This window comes from Nycticebus coucang, chromosome 7 (assembly GCF_027406575.1).
Source record: "Nycticebus coucang isolate mNycCou1 chromosome 7, mNycCou1.pri, whole genome shotgun sequence".
In the NCBI taxonomy this organism is placed as follows: domain Eukaryota; kingdom Metazoa; phylum Chordata; class Mammalia; order Primates; family Lorisidae; genus Nycticebus; species Nycticebus coucang.
The window spans coordinates 61,163,242-61,179,626 of NC_069786.1; the positions used below are offsets into that span (position 1 = coordinate 61,163,242).

At 37.8% G+C, this 16,385-nt stretch overlaps 1 protein-coding gene across 1 annotated transcript in view; it reads right to left on the minus strand.

Moving 5' to 3' along the window:
* Nucleotides 1-16,385, minus strand: part of SLC38A11 (solute carrier family 38 member 11) — a 72,066-nt gene that overhangs the window by 44,564 nt on the left and 11,117 nt on the right. Inside the window, exons 6-7 of the mRNA XM_053596903.1 lie at nucleotides 11,248-11,354; nucleotides 8,655-8,734 (exon numbers count right to left, since the gene is read on the minus strand). Of these exons, the coding sequence (XP_053452878.1) occupies nucleotides 8,655-8,734; nucleotides 11,248-11,354 (187 nt within the window). The remainder of the gene's footprint in view (nucleotides 1-8,654; nucleotides 8,735-11,247; nucleotides 11,355-16,385) is intronic.

Sequence of the window (16,385 nt, forward strand, 5' to 3'; positions counted from 1 at the left end):
TTACAGAGTAACGGCAACTATAAAGTAAGCGATAGAGAAGGGAACTAGATACTCCAGGTGCTGGATACCCTTTTAGAGAGAATTATCTAACCATCCTCTTTTAGTAGAGTATCTGCTATCCTTTATGATATAGTGTAAGTCTGTTGCCAAAATGAAATAATTGCTCTAAGGCAGAAAATATACTTTAAATAGAATGTTTAATTTTTTTTACTTAAATTTCCATGCAAATTAACAATCAAAAGTTAAACTTGGGGCAGGTGCAGTGGCTCATGCCTGTAATACCAGCACTTTAGGAGGCTGAGGCGAGTGGACTGCTGGAGCTCAGCTGTTGGAGACCAGTTTGAGCAAGCATGAGACACTGTCTTTACTAAAAATCGAAAAATTAGTGGGGTGTTGTTTTGGGGGCTGTGGTCCCAGCTACTAGGGAGGCTGAGGCAAGAGGATGGCTCAAGCCCAAGAGTTTGAGGTTGGTGTGAGCTATGATGCCAGGACACTCTCCTCAGGGCTCTGTCTAAAAAAAAAAATAAAATTAATGTTAAACTTGGACATCTAATTAAACATGGGTAGATGGGCCACATAAATCTTTTCTCTGTCCTGGGATCTCACTAAAATGCTAGTAAAGAAATTTAAAAGGAGACTAAATTCATGGGGGGAAAGGATAGTGGCAAAAGAGACTTCAGTGGAGAAGGCATTTTATGAAAAGGAAATGAAATGCCTATGTGGTGACTTTTGAGAATGGAAGACATTGTGACCATGGAGGGGAAGCTCACAGTGAAGAAGAGATGATGCACTTAGCAAAACTTTAGTGTGTAGTCGAGAGATACCAGAAAGCTACGGAGTCAAGAAAAATGAAAGATCTGGGATCCTGGAGAGAGGGTATCCAGTCCTCGGATGACAGTGGGGGAGCAAACTGAGAAACCAACCTGTCTAGAAAGGCACACAGGAGAAGGCTCTGACTCACATTACAGCCTGCTCTTTGGTTGTAAGTCTGTACCAGAGACCAACCACCAGTCTGGCTTCTAACTGGAATAACAGAGAGCTGGTAAACCATTTACAAGAATGACTGTGGGAGAAAAAAGTACTGGTTAACATGGAGCAGCCTGTGCTATTCTTCCTGCTCCACTAATACTTGGAGTGACTGGATAAATCCTCCCTGAGTATATACTGTTTTGCAAACATATTCTCTATTTTCACATAGACTCAACTTAAACAATGGCTCCATGTGTTGCCTCACATGGGCTATTTGTCTGGTAAACCATACCACTAGTGCTACAGAACCTGGAGTCAACTGGTATTTTAGCAAATGAGTTAGCAAATTTTGCTACCATGGGAGTAACAGTAGGAACATTTCTTTGACAGGAAACATTTTTGCATGAAATTTTGGTTTGCTTCAAGGCAATTTTTATTGGCTCATTACTTCAAAATTTTGGTTAGTCAATCCCCAAGGCGAGTTGACTGAACCAGAGGCCTATGGATTCATGAATGTATTCAAATGATTCTTCATTGATTCTTTGTTGAATTTTAATTTTGTATTATGCACTCTGCTGAGTAACGAATATACAGTGTGAATAAAACATATGTGATCTCTGTTCTCATGGTGCTTACCATGGGAGACAGAAAATATACAAATATACAGGAAAGACGACTAAATTTAACAAATAAAATGATTATATTATTCCTATGTGTAAATGCCTTCTCACTTGCTATCGTGAAATTTCCAAATTTAACCACTCCAAATATTTAAGTTATGAACCTACCATTGCGCTTTCTCAGATAATCTCACCTTTAAAACAGCAGAGGCTACTAGGCATGAACACTCAAATTCCCTTCACTAGTCTTGGAATCTATCTATATTTTACTATTTGTATTCTTATTCCATTTTTTTTTTTTTTAAGACAGAGTCTCAGTTTGTCACCCTCAGTAGAGTGCGGTGGCCTCCTCAGAACTCACAGCAACCTCAAGCAATCTACCCACCTCAGCCTCCCAGAGTGCTAGGATTACAGTTGTGAGCCACTGTGCCTGGCCCATCCCCTTTTAAGAGGAAGAAATGTCTTAGCTCCTTAATGAGTCTGTCTTAAAGTCCAACCTTTTGAAATCTGATGGAGGACTTTTGGCTCCATCTTTTAGGTTGGTCTATAACATACTCAGTATTTCCCATGGTAAAACAAAGGGTATTTTTTAAAGAGATCTTACTCTCTCAAGCCACTGTTGCTATTTTAATTTTATTCACATGCTCTTCACAAGGAAATAGAAGACGACGAAAAAGAAGAGGAAGAGGAGGATGAAACAGGAGGAAGAATTTGTCAAAATCATTTCATTATTGCTCATTACCCCGTAGTTCTGACCTGGCTTCCACCCATACTATTTTATTGAAACTCCTATAACCTGAAGTGGACATCTGTAGTTGGCACCATGCCATGGCTACTCTTCCTGCTCCTGGCATTATTGCCTTGATTTCATTTGGGGTCACCCTTTTTCTGACTCTGAGTCCAAGTGCTTCCGTTGAGTTGACCTTACTCCCAGCTCCAAATGAGCACTTCAGGCTGGGGTAGTGGCATTTTGGGAAGCCTATGCCAGGAGCGGTGGTACAGGCCTGCAGTACCAGCTGCTTGGGAGGCTGAAACAGGGGGACTGCTTGATCTCAGGTGTTTGGGGCTGTAGTGAGCTATGATCACACCTCTGTACTCTAGCCAGGGAGACAGAGCTACGTACCATCTCAAATAAAAAAAAAAAAAAAAGATGAAAAACTTAACACAGGCTGGGCCATGATGATATGGTGATAGGAATCATCATAGACCCTTGTTAGAGCCAACAGGAAGTAATTTGGGGAGTGAGGTTTGAGGTAGCCTAAAAGAGAAGGATCTTTTTAAGGACTTGGATCCACATCTACATAGGTAGGCTGAGAGTATAGATGCCATTTGTTGCAAAGGAGACACTTTTCATGAACATTTCAGAAATAAGAAACAAAACAAGAGAAACTATTTCTGATTTAATTTTTTGAACTCCCAAATCCAACCATACCTAACAAGGAAACTAACCCAGCTTTACAGTTGAGCTAATACATTTTCTTTCGCTTTAACCAGTTAAAATTCTGTTGGTGGGCAGCGCCTGTGGCTCAAAGGAGTAGGGCGCTGGCCCCATGTGCCGGAGGTGGTGGGTTCAAACCCAGCCCCATGCAAAAACTGCAAAAAATAAAAATAAAAATAAAATAAAATTCTATTAGTGTTGCCATGTGCAACATCACCCCAAAATTCAGTGGCTGATACTTGTCAAAACTAGTAACTCCCTTCCTCAACAATTACTCTTCCTGTCTCTACCCACTTTTATTCCTGATCCTTTCTTTAACCCCTTATAATTCTTCTTTACCTATAGCATGAAACTGTAACATTTCAAGGTTGACTGAAGGAGGGTTAAGGAAACTAATGTGTTATTGAGATCCACAGGGAAGACTTTTCATATATCATACGTGCCAGTTGAAAGTGTGGATACACCTTTTGTAATTATACTTAGACTACCATACTATTGATTAAAATGCTGTAAAGGAGATGTCATGTAAAGAGAAAACAGTGGTAAATATGGACTGCAAATTATTATTTCCATTCTGAAAGTAAAGAATTGAAAATTAATGAGGCATTGAATGAAGGTTTTCACAGCTATAATGCCTCTGATTCTAGTTAGAAAATAAAATGAAATAAAAGGGAGAACTGTGTTTTTGCATGTTTACATTAGCACTCTTTTTTCTGGAAAGCAATTAAATTGCCTTGCTGCTTCAGTTTTTAGGAAGCAAAAGGTTAGAAAATACAATAAAACTGAACATAATTTCCAAAAAGAAGTGAAAGTCATTGGACTGTGAGATATTTGAAATCATATCAAAGAGCAGAATTTATGGCCCTATGAGTTATGGAAAAGGAAATTGAATTGTGTTTTATTTTTAAAACGCAACCACTAAAAAGGTGTTTCCATAGTAACAAGGTCAATACCAGAAGCCATTACAGACCTTCCCGTTTTCTGATAGTGCGTTTAAAAATGTTTTTCAATTTCTAATTTAAAAGTCCTATGAAAAAACTACAGCTTTTCTGATCACTCATCTGAACTGAAAATGAAGAAAACTACACATAGAACATTGAATTTCTCATGTTTTATGGATTATAAGCCTACGTGGCTGTCACATTTTCACTGATTAGCCTGCTTGTAAGCCAGGATAAATAGCAGTTGTCTGCAGGAGTATTCAAATAGAAATAAAAGGTAGCACAGTATTAAAAATACGTGCTTCTTTAGCATCTAAATATTGAAAGAGTTATGTAAACAATTGTGTTATCAGAAAAACTTCATAAGCTCAAATAAAATATTCCATCACTACCAGAGGGAGATGAGACAGACACAGGCCACATTTGTTTACAACAGAAATAAATATCTCTTTGGCCATAAATTAAGTTCACTGAGTCCCACCAGGAAGTGGACGCCCCTTCCTTTTTCCTGTATAGCTGGGTACATTGCTTATACTTGTATTTATACAGTCATCCGTATAAATTTATCTTCTTCATTAAACTGTGAGTCCCTTGGGAGAAGGGATATTTTATTTCTCTTTGTAGTTCTGATAATATCTCACATGACGTTTTGTATACAAAAATACTGAAAAAAAAAAGAGTGAAGAATGATCATGAGAAATGATCACCTAACAGTAACTAAAATAACACAACATCTCTATTTTAATTTAATTTTAGAAACAGAGTGTATAAAATGTATTAAAATTGTGTGCCCCTTATTTTAATCTGTTTAAACCAAGAGACTCCCTATCCATTTTAATAATGAATCAATGTGCCTGGCCCCTAGACCAAATCTGTTAGAATCCCTGCTGGTGGGGACCTGGCATCAGCATTTTTTAAAGCTACTCAGATGATTCTAAAGTGAAGCCACTGTTAAAAAGCATTAATTTACACTGTTCTCACAAGGTGCAACTAAGGATACTTTAATTACTTTTTCCCTTCAATATTGACTCATAATACTCTATTTACCAAATCTATAAAATCTTGCATTATAACCCAATGATTTGTTGCTTAGAAGATAAAATAAAAAATAAATAAAAATCAACTAAAAATGAAAAAAATAAAATAAAATAGTTCAGTCTTAGGCTGGGTTCAGTGGCTCACACCCATAACTCTAACAATCTGGGAGTCTGAGGTAGGTAGATTGCCTGAGCTCATGAATTCCAGACCAGCTTCAACGAGAGCAAGATCCTGTCTCTAAAAAACAAAACAAAACAAAACTGAGCATCGTGGTGGGCACCTGTAGGTACTTGGCAGGTACTTGGCAGGTTGAGGCAAAAGGATTGCTTGAGCCCAAGATTTGTTTGAGGTTGTTGTGAACTATGACACCACAGCACTCTACTGAGGGTGACAAAATGAGACTCTCTCTCTCAAAAAAAATGAAAATAAAATAGTTCAGTCTTATACAATTATAAATTTTAGTGAAAACTGTTATTTTAGGTTTTTGTTGCTATAAATTCACCTTTTGAAAATCAGAGCTGGCTGAGGGCCTGTAGCTCAGAGGTTAGGGCACTGACCATATGCTCTGGGGCTGTTGGGTTGGAACCTGGCCTGGGTCTGCTAAACAAAAAAAATAGCCGGCTATTGTGGTGGGAGCCTGTAGTCCCAGCTACTTGAGAGGCTGAGGCAAGAGAATCACTTGAGCCCAAGAGTTTGAGGTTGCTGTGAGCTGTGATGCTACAGCACTCTACTGAGGGTGACAAAATGAGACTCTGTCTCAATTAAAAAAAAAAAATCAGAGCTGAAGGCCAGGGGCCATGACTCACGCTTATAATCCCAGCACTTGGGGGGCTGAGGCAGGTGGATTTCCTGAGCTCACAGTTCAAGATCAGCCTGAGCCAGAGTGAGACTCCATCTCTTAAAAAAAAAAAAAAATAGCTGGGTGTTATGGCACCGGTAGTCCCAGTTACTTGGGAGGCTAAGGCAAGAGGATCACTTGAACCCAAGAATTTGAGGTTGCTATGAGCTAAGACAGCACAGCACTCTGCCAAGGGTGACCAAGTGAGACTCTGTCTCAAAAAAAAGAAGAAAAACCAGAGCTAAATACAGTTCCAACATACTAGACACTAAATGTCAGTAGAATTGACATATATTTTGTGCTTTGTATGTATTTTTACCCAGGTTTTTACCCAGGCCTTTCCTTTCTTATCTACCTGCAAAAATTCCAATTCGTCCTTTAAAATACTCAGATTATACATGTATTGTTCTCCCCCTAGGAAGCCCTCAGTGATCGGGAGGGACAATTAAGCACTCTCTTTGCTGCTGCCTCTGTCCTCTGTCATGCCTCTACTTTGGACTTGTCTCATTACACTGTCATTTCTTTTCTTCTTTTTAAATAAAACCCTTCTCCGTATTTGAATGTGAGCAACTTGCAGCAGGTGTTACTTGGTGCCCTTCTCTGCTCTTTTTCTCTGAGAGCACAGCAAAAGAGTTGGAAACAGCAGGCACTCAACAGTGTTTACTAAATGAAAGAATAAATGGCCACATTGAACTGAATGGAGGATATTTCAAAATTACAAATACTATAGATTGAATTGTGTTCCCTCCAAATTTGTGTGTTGAAACCTGATTCTTTTTTTTTTTTTCCAGGAAAACTCAGGAAGCCTGACCCTTAATGACATGAGGCCTTACAGTTACAAGAGGTCATGAGGGTGAGGCCTCATGATGGGAATAGCATTATTGTAAGAAGAGATAGCACAGATCTTGCTGTCTCTCTATGCCAAGTGAGAACACAACAGAAACCCTGCCTACTACAAGCCAGGAGAGGGCTCTCACCAGAATCCGCTGTACCGGTACCCTGATCCCTGACTTCCAGCCTCCAGAACTATGAGAAAATCAAGTTCTGTTGCTGAGCTGCTCAGTTTATGGTGTTTTCTTATGGCAGCCTGAGCAGACCAGTACAACTGTGAATCAGGAGCAAGTTATTTGAAGAGGACAAATTAATATAAACATTAGAGATATTTATGCTTTCTCTCTTCCATTTACATCCTTTACAAAAATAGGGATTTTGGCTGGAGACAGTGGCTCATGCCTCTAAACCTAGTCCTTTGGAGGCTGAAAAGGGAGGATTGTTAGAGGCCAGGAGTTCCAGACCAGCCTGAGCAAGAACAATATCCCATCCCTAAAAATTGAAAATTGAAATTAATTGAAAAAGAATTAACCAAGCATGGTGGTAGATGCCTGTAATCCCAGCTACTCAGAAAGTTGAGGCAGGAGGATCACTCGCACCCAAGAATTTGAGGTTGCAGTGAGCTCTGATGATAGCACTGCCCTCTAGCCCAGGTAACGAGCAAGATCCCATTTCAAAAAAAAAAAAAAAAAGTTGGCTCAGGGCCTGTAGCTCAGTGGCTAAGGCACCAGCCACATACACCTGAGCTGGCAGGTTTGAAACCAGCTTGGGCCTGCCAAAACAACAATGACAACTACAACAAAAAAAATAGCCAGGTATTGTGGCAGGTGCCTGTAGTCTCAGCTACTTGGGAGACTGAGGCAAGAGAATTGCATAAGCCCAAGAGTTTGAGGTTGCTGTGAGCTGTGATGCCACAGCTCTCTACCAAGGGTGACATAGTGAGACTGTCAAAAAAAAAAAAAAGTTAATTATTTTCAAAAAAAGGCTGTATCAAGCACAGCTAGACCAGATATTTTATACTTTCTTCCAAATAAGCTGGAGACATTTTTTTTTTCTTTTGGTATTTTCCTGATAAACTGAGAAGCCTATCATATGTAAGTACAGTTAAAAAGGAAGTAATTTTGCAGAGGAACAATTAATCAATAGAAAAACATAAATTACAATGGAAACGGCATTAACAATGAGCTATCCACAAGGTTCCCTTTTTATTTTCACTCACAGATACGATTCTTTAAAGACCCAGTATTACTTCCATTGTGCTAGATGTTGTATCTTAAATTAATTTTACTTTGTCTTGTTTAGTATAGAGAAAATATTGAAGGTCTTGGGGAAACTCCCTAATATTTATTTATTCAATAAATATGTATTGTTCATTGTGGAAAGCATAAAACTGTATAGTTTAGATAAACAATTATACAATTTGGGGAATTTCATGGAAGAGTGACATTTTTTAACTTGAGGGAACAAGTGCTAATTTGTCAAGATTTTACTTGGCCTGATAATATTAAAAACTAATAAATACCATTATCAGCTACCACCGTTAGCTCACAAATGACAGATTTTTAACACAAAATAATTACAGAATATAATGTCAGATGAGAATACAGGGTGGTTTTCAAAACAACTAGATTTAGTTCAACAGATAAAAATACTCACCAAGTCCTTTATTCTTCCCATTACAGTCCAGACTGGTAAAACTTGTTCCCTTTCCCCCACTATTCAAAATCCTTTTTATATTTGTATAAAAATATGCAAATTGTATTGGCCATTAAAATATGTAAAACTGGTTTAAATTCATCAGCCTTGCAGGGTCCAACTGAAAAATATATGCTTACTTACCTGAAATTTCTTTCATTTTGTCAAATACTAAAGATAAATGATGTTTCTGACACCACTTTACATTTCTGCATTAACAGTATGGCATATAAATACGTGTGTGAGGGCTATACATCAGAGACCAATATAACAGCAAAACTTACACATATGGACCCAATGTCAATACCCTTGTTATCACAATTCCAAGAATTAGAGCTGTCAAAACTGTAGAAATAAGGGAGATCTGCAAAAGAAAATGTAAAGCTATTGTCAGGTTAGGATAGAGATGATTTCATTTAAAATACTAGGTCTTTCTCTTTTTTCACTTGAGAGTTTCCTGTGGGTAGGTTTTTCTATCCAATTCTTTAGTAGTATATTCGTGTAGACTGGTGTTGATAATCTCACGCATGTAACTTCTTTTCAGATCATAGCGTTGGTTCTCTCCGCCCTCAACCCCAAATAGCACGTACCATATAAGACTATTGTTGAAATCTTGCAACATGGCTTTAAACATTTTCTTTTTTTTTTTGAGACAGAGTCTCAAGCTGTTGCCCTGGGTAGTGTGCTGTGGAGTCACAGCTCACAGTAACCTCAAACTCTAGGGCTTAAGCTATCCTTTTGCCTCAGTCTCCCAAGTAGCTGGGACTACAGGCATCCGCCACAATGCCCGGCTATTTTTTGCTTATAGTTGTCATTGTTGTTTGGTGGGCCAGGCTGGATTCGAACCCGCCAGCTCTGGTTTATGTGGCTGGTGCCTTAGCTGCTTGAGCTACAGGCGCTGAACATTTGAACATTTTTAGTGGCTTCCTGCACAGAATACAGTACTGGTGAGTTTACATCATGAAAGTAAAATTGAAATTTTATATTATCTTCAGGTCCTGTGTTAGTGATAATTGGTGCTTTTTTTCTACCTATAATTGCTTCTTCTACTTCTGTCTTTAGCCCACCCTCTCCTTTCCAACACAACACTCATCCGTTCACCCTCCCAATATTTTTTTAGGGAGGTGTCTCTACCTTTTCCTGTTTGCTCGCAGCCTCTGTTAGTCATTTTTCCTATGTGCTTTCTGCACTTTGGTCTATGTTTCTAGATCCGTTTTGCTTTTTCCTCTCTGTTCTATCATTGTTTCAATGGGTAAAATGGAACCTGATTATGTGTGCATGCTCCCGGTACGCTCATTATGCTACTTCTGCGTTTCTAGTGAAAAAAAGGGCAAATACAAAATTGCTTTCATTTCATGGGATTCTCATTAACTTTGTTTTCTAAGTTATTAATTTTTAATTAGAAATTATGAATCTACTGATCTGAGAGATTAAGTAACACGTCCCAGGTCACACAGCTAAAAATTGGCAGAAATAGAACTCAAATGCAAGAAGTCTAACTCCATATCAGGGCTCCTGATATTTACTTAGATATTTCAATATGACACTTTAAAGGGACTTTTAGGGAAAAAAATGTTCAAGTATTAATAATATGTTAGAATATTAGTACCTTTCCTTTCATGAGGGCCTTACTGTCTGCAGTCAGAGGTAACATTTGTGTCTGCATTGTACATGATAAATGGAAACTAGTGTAATTATTTTCATAGGAGCAAGTTTCATACAGTTGTTTTTTATTTCTAGATGACTATTATAGATGGATGATGTGGTGGTCAGAATAATTTGAATCATCTCCACCTTCAGCTCTATTTAGAAGGAGGGACTTTGAAACTGAATGCACAGCATCAAACATCACAGTAAAGAGTAAACTTCATGCAACTGTTGAATTTTTCAAAATAGAATACAAAAATATATGAATAACTCTTCTTAAAATTTTTTGGCAGGATGCTTGGCATCATGTAGATATAGTACCAAAATATTTTGGGTAAAATACAAACATTCCATGAAAGCAAGTGCAAATGAGCTTATGTAGTGAGTTGAATAGTTATTTTGGTTTCATTAGAAAGAGTTTAGTAATTTCTCTTTAGTAATAAGGTTTATAAATGTTGGCCAAATTCTCAAAAATGTATCAATCAGCACATGATAATTAAATTTACTGGGTGAAAAACAGGCAAACAGATGTAATTTACAAATAAAAATATTTTAAGCCATTGAAGAGATTCATCTTTACTTCTTAATTTATTTTAAATTGTTTAAATTACCTACAAAAAGATTAAACACTTTTCCAATACATAAGAGTGGCGCCTCTGGCTCAGTGAGTAGGGTGCTGGCCACATATGTTAAGGGTGGTGGGTTGGAACCTGGCCCTGGCCAAACTGCAGCAAAAAAATAGCCGGGCATTGTGGCAGGCACCTGTAGTCCAAGCTACTTGGGAGGCTGAGGCAAGAAAATTGCCTAAGCCCAAGAGTTGGAGGTTGCTGTGAGCTGTGATGCCACAGCACTCTACTAAGGGTGACAAAGTAAAACTCTGTCTCGAAAGAAAGAAAGAAAGAAAGAAAGAAAGAAAGAAAGAAAGAAAGAAAGAAAGAAAGAAAGAAAGAAAGAAAGAAAGAAAGAGACTTGCATTAAGTATAGTTCTTTATATTTTTTAAATTTAAAGTATGCTGTCTGAGACTAATTAGGATATCTACTTTAAGGAACATATTTAGTTCACACTCATCCAATATTTATTTAATCATCAGTTCCCCAGAGAAGCTAGTGATTCACACTATACTCTAGCATAATCATAAGGAAACTAAAAGAAACTAAAGATGAATACTATAATTAAGAACAATATGGTAACAAGGTGCATTTCTGTGTCTATTTAAAAAGTAAAATTACCTTTCCAAGTTTTGCTATATCTCGGTACAAGGATAAAGGTAGAGTAAAGGTAACCGTAGAAAGCAAAATTATGACGTGGCGACCAACAAACAAGTTTTCAGGATCAACTAAAACATAATAAATTTTATTAAATGTTAATAGGTATAAGCAACACATTGGGGACACTACTAAATAGCCAGGAATTTAATAATAAAAAGTACTTAAACATAAATACTACCTCAATGATAATGATTTTTGTTAATAATCTCCATAAAACCATGTAAAAATAAAAATAGATCACAAAAATAGAAATACAAAATAACTTAAGGGTGAACCTAGTTTTCAAATGCTGTCATAATATTTTACATTTAAGTTATTTTAATAGCATTCTAATCAGTTCCCATGCTTCTGCCCTCTTTGACCCCTTGGAGTATTATGCTCTTAACCCAGAAACTATAAAAATCTTTGTCAAAGGTAAAACACATTAAGTTATTTCCTTTCTAAAACCTTGGGATAGGCCTGGCGTGGTGGCTCACTCCTGTAATCCCAGCACTCTGGGAGGCCGAGGCGGGTGGATTGCCTGAGCTCAGGAGCTCCAGACCAGCCTGAGCTGGTGAGAGTGAGACCCCATCTCTACTAAAAATAGAAACAGCTGAGTTGGAGGTGGGCTCCATAGCTGTGAGGTATGATGCCACGGCACTCTCTCCAGGGCAACAGCTTAAGACCCTGTTTCAAAAAAATAATAATATAAAATGAAAACTAAAACCTTGTGATGGCAAAACATTTCATGTAGTAAGTAAAGCTACACAAGGACGCTGCATTTTCTAAAGTGATTTTTTTAAAAACTTCTATATCTTAATAGAGTTGAATAGTAACACCTTAACAAAATTAAAAGAAATCAATGTTTAGATAAAAATGAGTAACTAAAAATAGAAAAAACTTTTTATTTTTGTTTCTATTCCTTAAATACTTTTATTTTACTTCTATTCTCTATATAAAATCAAATAGAAAAAGAAGTTTTCAACATAAAGTAAAGCACACTGATTTATGTGTTTTAAAAGCTGTGCTATAAAAAAACTATTAGAACTGATAAACGAATTGAGTAAAGTTACAGAACATAAAATCAACTTACAAAAATCAGTAGCATTTCTAAATGCCAAAAGCAAATAATCAGAAAAGAAACCAAAAAAAAAAAAAAAAATCCCATTTACAATAGCTACAAATAAAAACCCTAGGAAGGAACTTAACCAAAAAAGTGAAATATCGGCAGCGCCTGTGGCTCAAAGGGTTAAGGTGTCGGCCCCATATGCTAGAGGTGGTGGGTTCAATCCCCAGCCCCGGCCAAAAACTGCAAAAAACAAACAAAAGTGAAATATCACTATAATGAAAAGTATTAATATAAAACATTGATGAAATAAATTAAAGAGGACACCAAAAAACTGGAAAGATATTCCATGCTCATATATGGAAAAATCAATATTGTTCAAGTATCCATTCTACCCAACACAATCTATAGAGCCAAAGCAATGCTCATCAAAATGCCAATGGCATTCTTCATAGAAATAGAAAAAGTAATCCTAACATTTACACTCGGATTAGCCCAAACCACCCTAAGCAAAAGGAACAAAACTGGAGGAATCACATTGCTGGATTTCAAATTGTACTACAGCACTGTAGTAACCAAAACAGCATGGCACTCACATAAAAACAGAAATTAGGCCAAAGGAAGAGAACAGAGAACCCAGAAACAAATCCAAACATCTACAGTGAACTTAGACAAAGGTGCCAAGAACATCTAGTGGGGAAACAGTAGTCTCTTCACAAATGTGCTGGGAAAACTGGATATCCACATGCAAAGGAATAAAATTAGACCCTTATCTCGCACCATATAAAAAGATAAAATCAAACTGTATTCAAGATTCAAATCAAAGACCTGAAACTATGCAACTTCTAAAAGAGGAAACTCTTCAGGATCCTGGTCTGGGTAATGATTTGTTAATTAACAACCCAAAGTAAGTAAGTAACTCAAGCAATATTGGACAAAGGTTATCACATCAAGCTAAAAAGCTTCTGCACAGCAAAGGAAACAACCAATGAAGGGTAGAGACAACAAACAGAATGGTAGAAAATATTTGCAAACTACCCATCTGATAAAGGATTAGTAGCTAGAATACATAAGGAGCTTAAGCAACTCACTAAGAGTAAAAAAATCAAATAATCTGATTTAAAATGGCACAAGGATCTGGACAGACATTTCTCAAAAGAAGGGACATATAAATGGCCAAAAGGTACATGAAAAAATGCTCAACATTGCTGGTCATCAGAGAAATGCAAATCGAAACTACAATGAGGTATCATGTTACCTCAGTCAAATGGCTTTTTGTCAAAAAGGCAATAGAAGCTGGCAAGGATGTGGAGAAAGGGAAACCTTCCCTACACTGCTGGTGGCAAGGTATCATATTTTGCCACGTATAAGGCACATATTTTTGCCTAGGTTTTTGAGGGGAAAATAAGGCTGCACATTATATATTCATAGTACGTTTTGGGAACAGAGGAGCCCAGTGAGTCTCCTGGGGCCACCATGCCCTCCTTCCTGTGCCCAGTGGGCACATGGGGTTCCAGTCTATGAGGAACTGAGGTCTGGTGGATGCCACATGTGGAGTGGCCTCTGCTGAGTGCTGCAATCAGGGCAGGGGAAGGTGTTAGGGCTGGTGAAATGGGCGATGGCCTTGCAGGGTGAGGGCTGAGAACCACACTTGGGCTGCAAGGAGGGGACCAGGAGCCCTGCACAGGCCCCAGAGACGTGCCTGGCTTCTCACGTGCATGGCCATCTCCACCTTGGCTCTTGACTGGGTGGGGAAGGAAGGGATCCTGGGAGAGAGGGAAAAGGCAGCTTTCACAAAGGGGATAGCTGTAGGGGACAGCTGCAGGAGGGCATGCTTACCAGTGAGAGTTAAGCCTCCCCAGATGTGTCTCCCCTAGCCAGGAGCTGGCCACTTTCTCCAGTGGCATTTTCCTAAAAGTTTGGGCCCCAAACCATGGGTGTTCATCATACATGGGAGCACATTTGACATGGCAAGATATAGTAAGTTAGTGCAACCCCTGTGCAGAACAGTAGGGAAGTTCCTCAAAAACTAAAAATAGAAATAGCATATGATTCAGCAATCCCACTGCTGGCATACATGAGTATCCAAAGGATGGTAATTCAGTTTATCAAAAAGATGTCTGCACTCCCATGTTTGTTAAAGCACTATTCTCAGTAGCCATGATTTGGAATTAACCTAAGCATCCATCAGTGGGTGAATGGATAAAGAAATTCTGGTACATATCTGCAATGGAATATTATATAGCCATAATCAAGAATGCAACCCTGCCATTTTGCAACAAACTGTATAGAATGGAGAATATTACGTTAAGTGAAATATGCCACTCACAGACGGACATGTTCTCACTCATTTGTGGAAGCTAAATATTGAAGACAATTGATCTCATGGAGAAAGAGAATAGAATGATAGTTTTCAGAGGCTGGGAAAGGTAGCAGGCAGGGGTGAATTAGGGATGGTTAATGGATCCAAAATTTAAGTTAGAGAGAATGAACAATATTTGATGAACTCAACAAAATGGCTATATTCAACAAGTTAGACACTTTGACATAACTAAAAGAATGGAATTGGACTGTTCCCAACACAAAGAAATGATAAACACTTGAGGTGATGGATACCACACTTACCCTGATTTCACTAATCACATTGTATGCCTGTATCAAAACATTACATGTAACCTATAAATATATACAACCATTATGGACCCATAATAATAAAGAAGTTTTTAAAAACTCTGCTAATCAACATGGTCACTGAAGGAGCTATATCTAGTCCAAAGAAGACTCTGTTGTTTAAATTTTTTTTATCTAGTATTAAATTTCTTTCAGAGGTCATGTCATTATATTGTTAAAGTATCCTCACTGTCACCAGTTATGCATCAATTTCTGCAAAGTCTAAGGTCTAGAACGGTCTAGCCTTAAATAAGTGAATGTTTGTGGCATGAAAAAAATGCTATTAATGACATTTATTTATGACATAAAAAATGACACTAATAAAAAATTTATTAATGACATAAAAAATGACACTAATTTTCACAGTGACACACATGCACGTGCAGTAGTGCATGCACACACACCGAAAGGGAATAATTAATCACGACACCATAGCTCAACTGTCAGCATAAAGCTAAGAATTAAAATAATAAAATGGAAAGTTAAAGTTCATGTTCCCCAAACTCTGAACTCACTATTTATGTATTTCTGCTGAACATAATTTATTTTTTTTCTTTTTTTTTTTTATTAAATCAGCTGTGTACATTGATATGATCATGGGGCATCATTCACTAGCTTTATAGACCTTTTACCAAGTTTCACATATACCCTTGTAAGATGCACCGCTGGTGTAATTCCACCAATCTGCTGAACATAATTTAAATCAAATTATTTGTGTATCTGTTTCTATTTTTTCCTACAAACTTTTTGCTTCACTGGGAAGATGCTAAGGCCTACAAAAACACTGACACAGAGTGCAGTGATGAACGTGTAGGGTCTTCATTAGCATAAAGGACACTTTTCACTAAGGATCTAATGAGATTTGTTACCTATACTGAACTTCTACCAAAAATGACCCCCAAAATGCATTTTTTTTTTTGTGACAGAGTCTCACTCTTTTGCCCTTGGTAGAGGGCTGTGGCTTCATAGCTCACAGCATCCTTGAACTCCTGGGCTCAAGTGATCCTCTTGCCTCAGCCTCCCATGTAACTGGGACTACAGGCACCTGCCACAATGCCCGGCTATTTTTAAAGATGAAGACTTTAAGGGCATGCCGGACTAAGCAGTGGGTCTGTGGTTTGTTAGCCAAGTCTCCTTGATCTCAGCTCCCACTAAACCCTGGGAGAGGAACAGCTGCAATTTCCAGTTCTAAGTTATGTGTCATTTTGTTTTATGTGTCTTTAGAATGAGTGATTCACACACTAAGAGGAAAGGTATTTTTCCATCGATCTCAACTATAATAACAACAATAGAGTTAGTTCATAACGAAATGGGCATTATGTAGCTCAGATGAAAAGCTCTTCAAAGGAAAAAGATCCATGATCTCTGAATTATTCTAATAAGC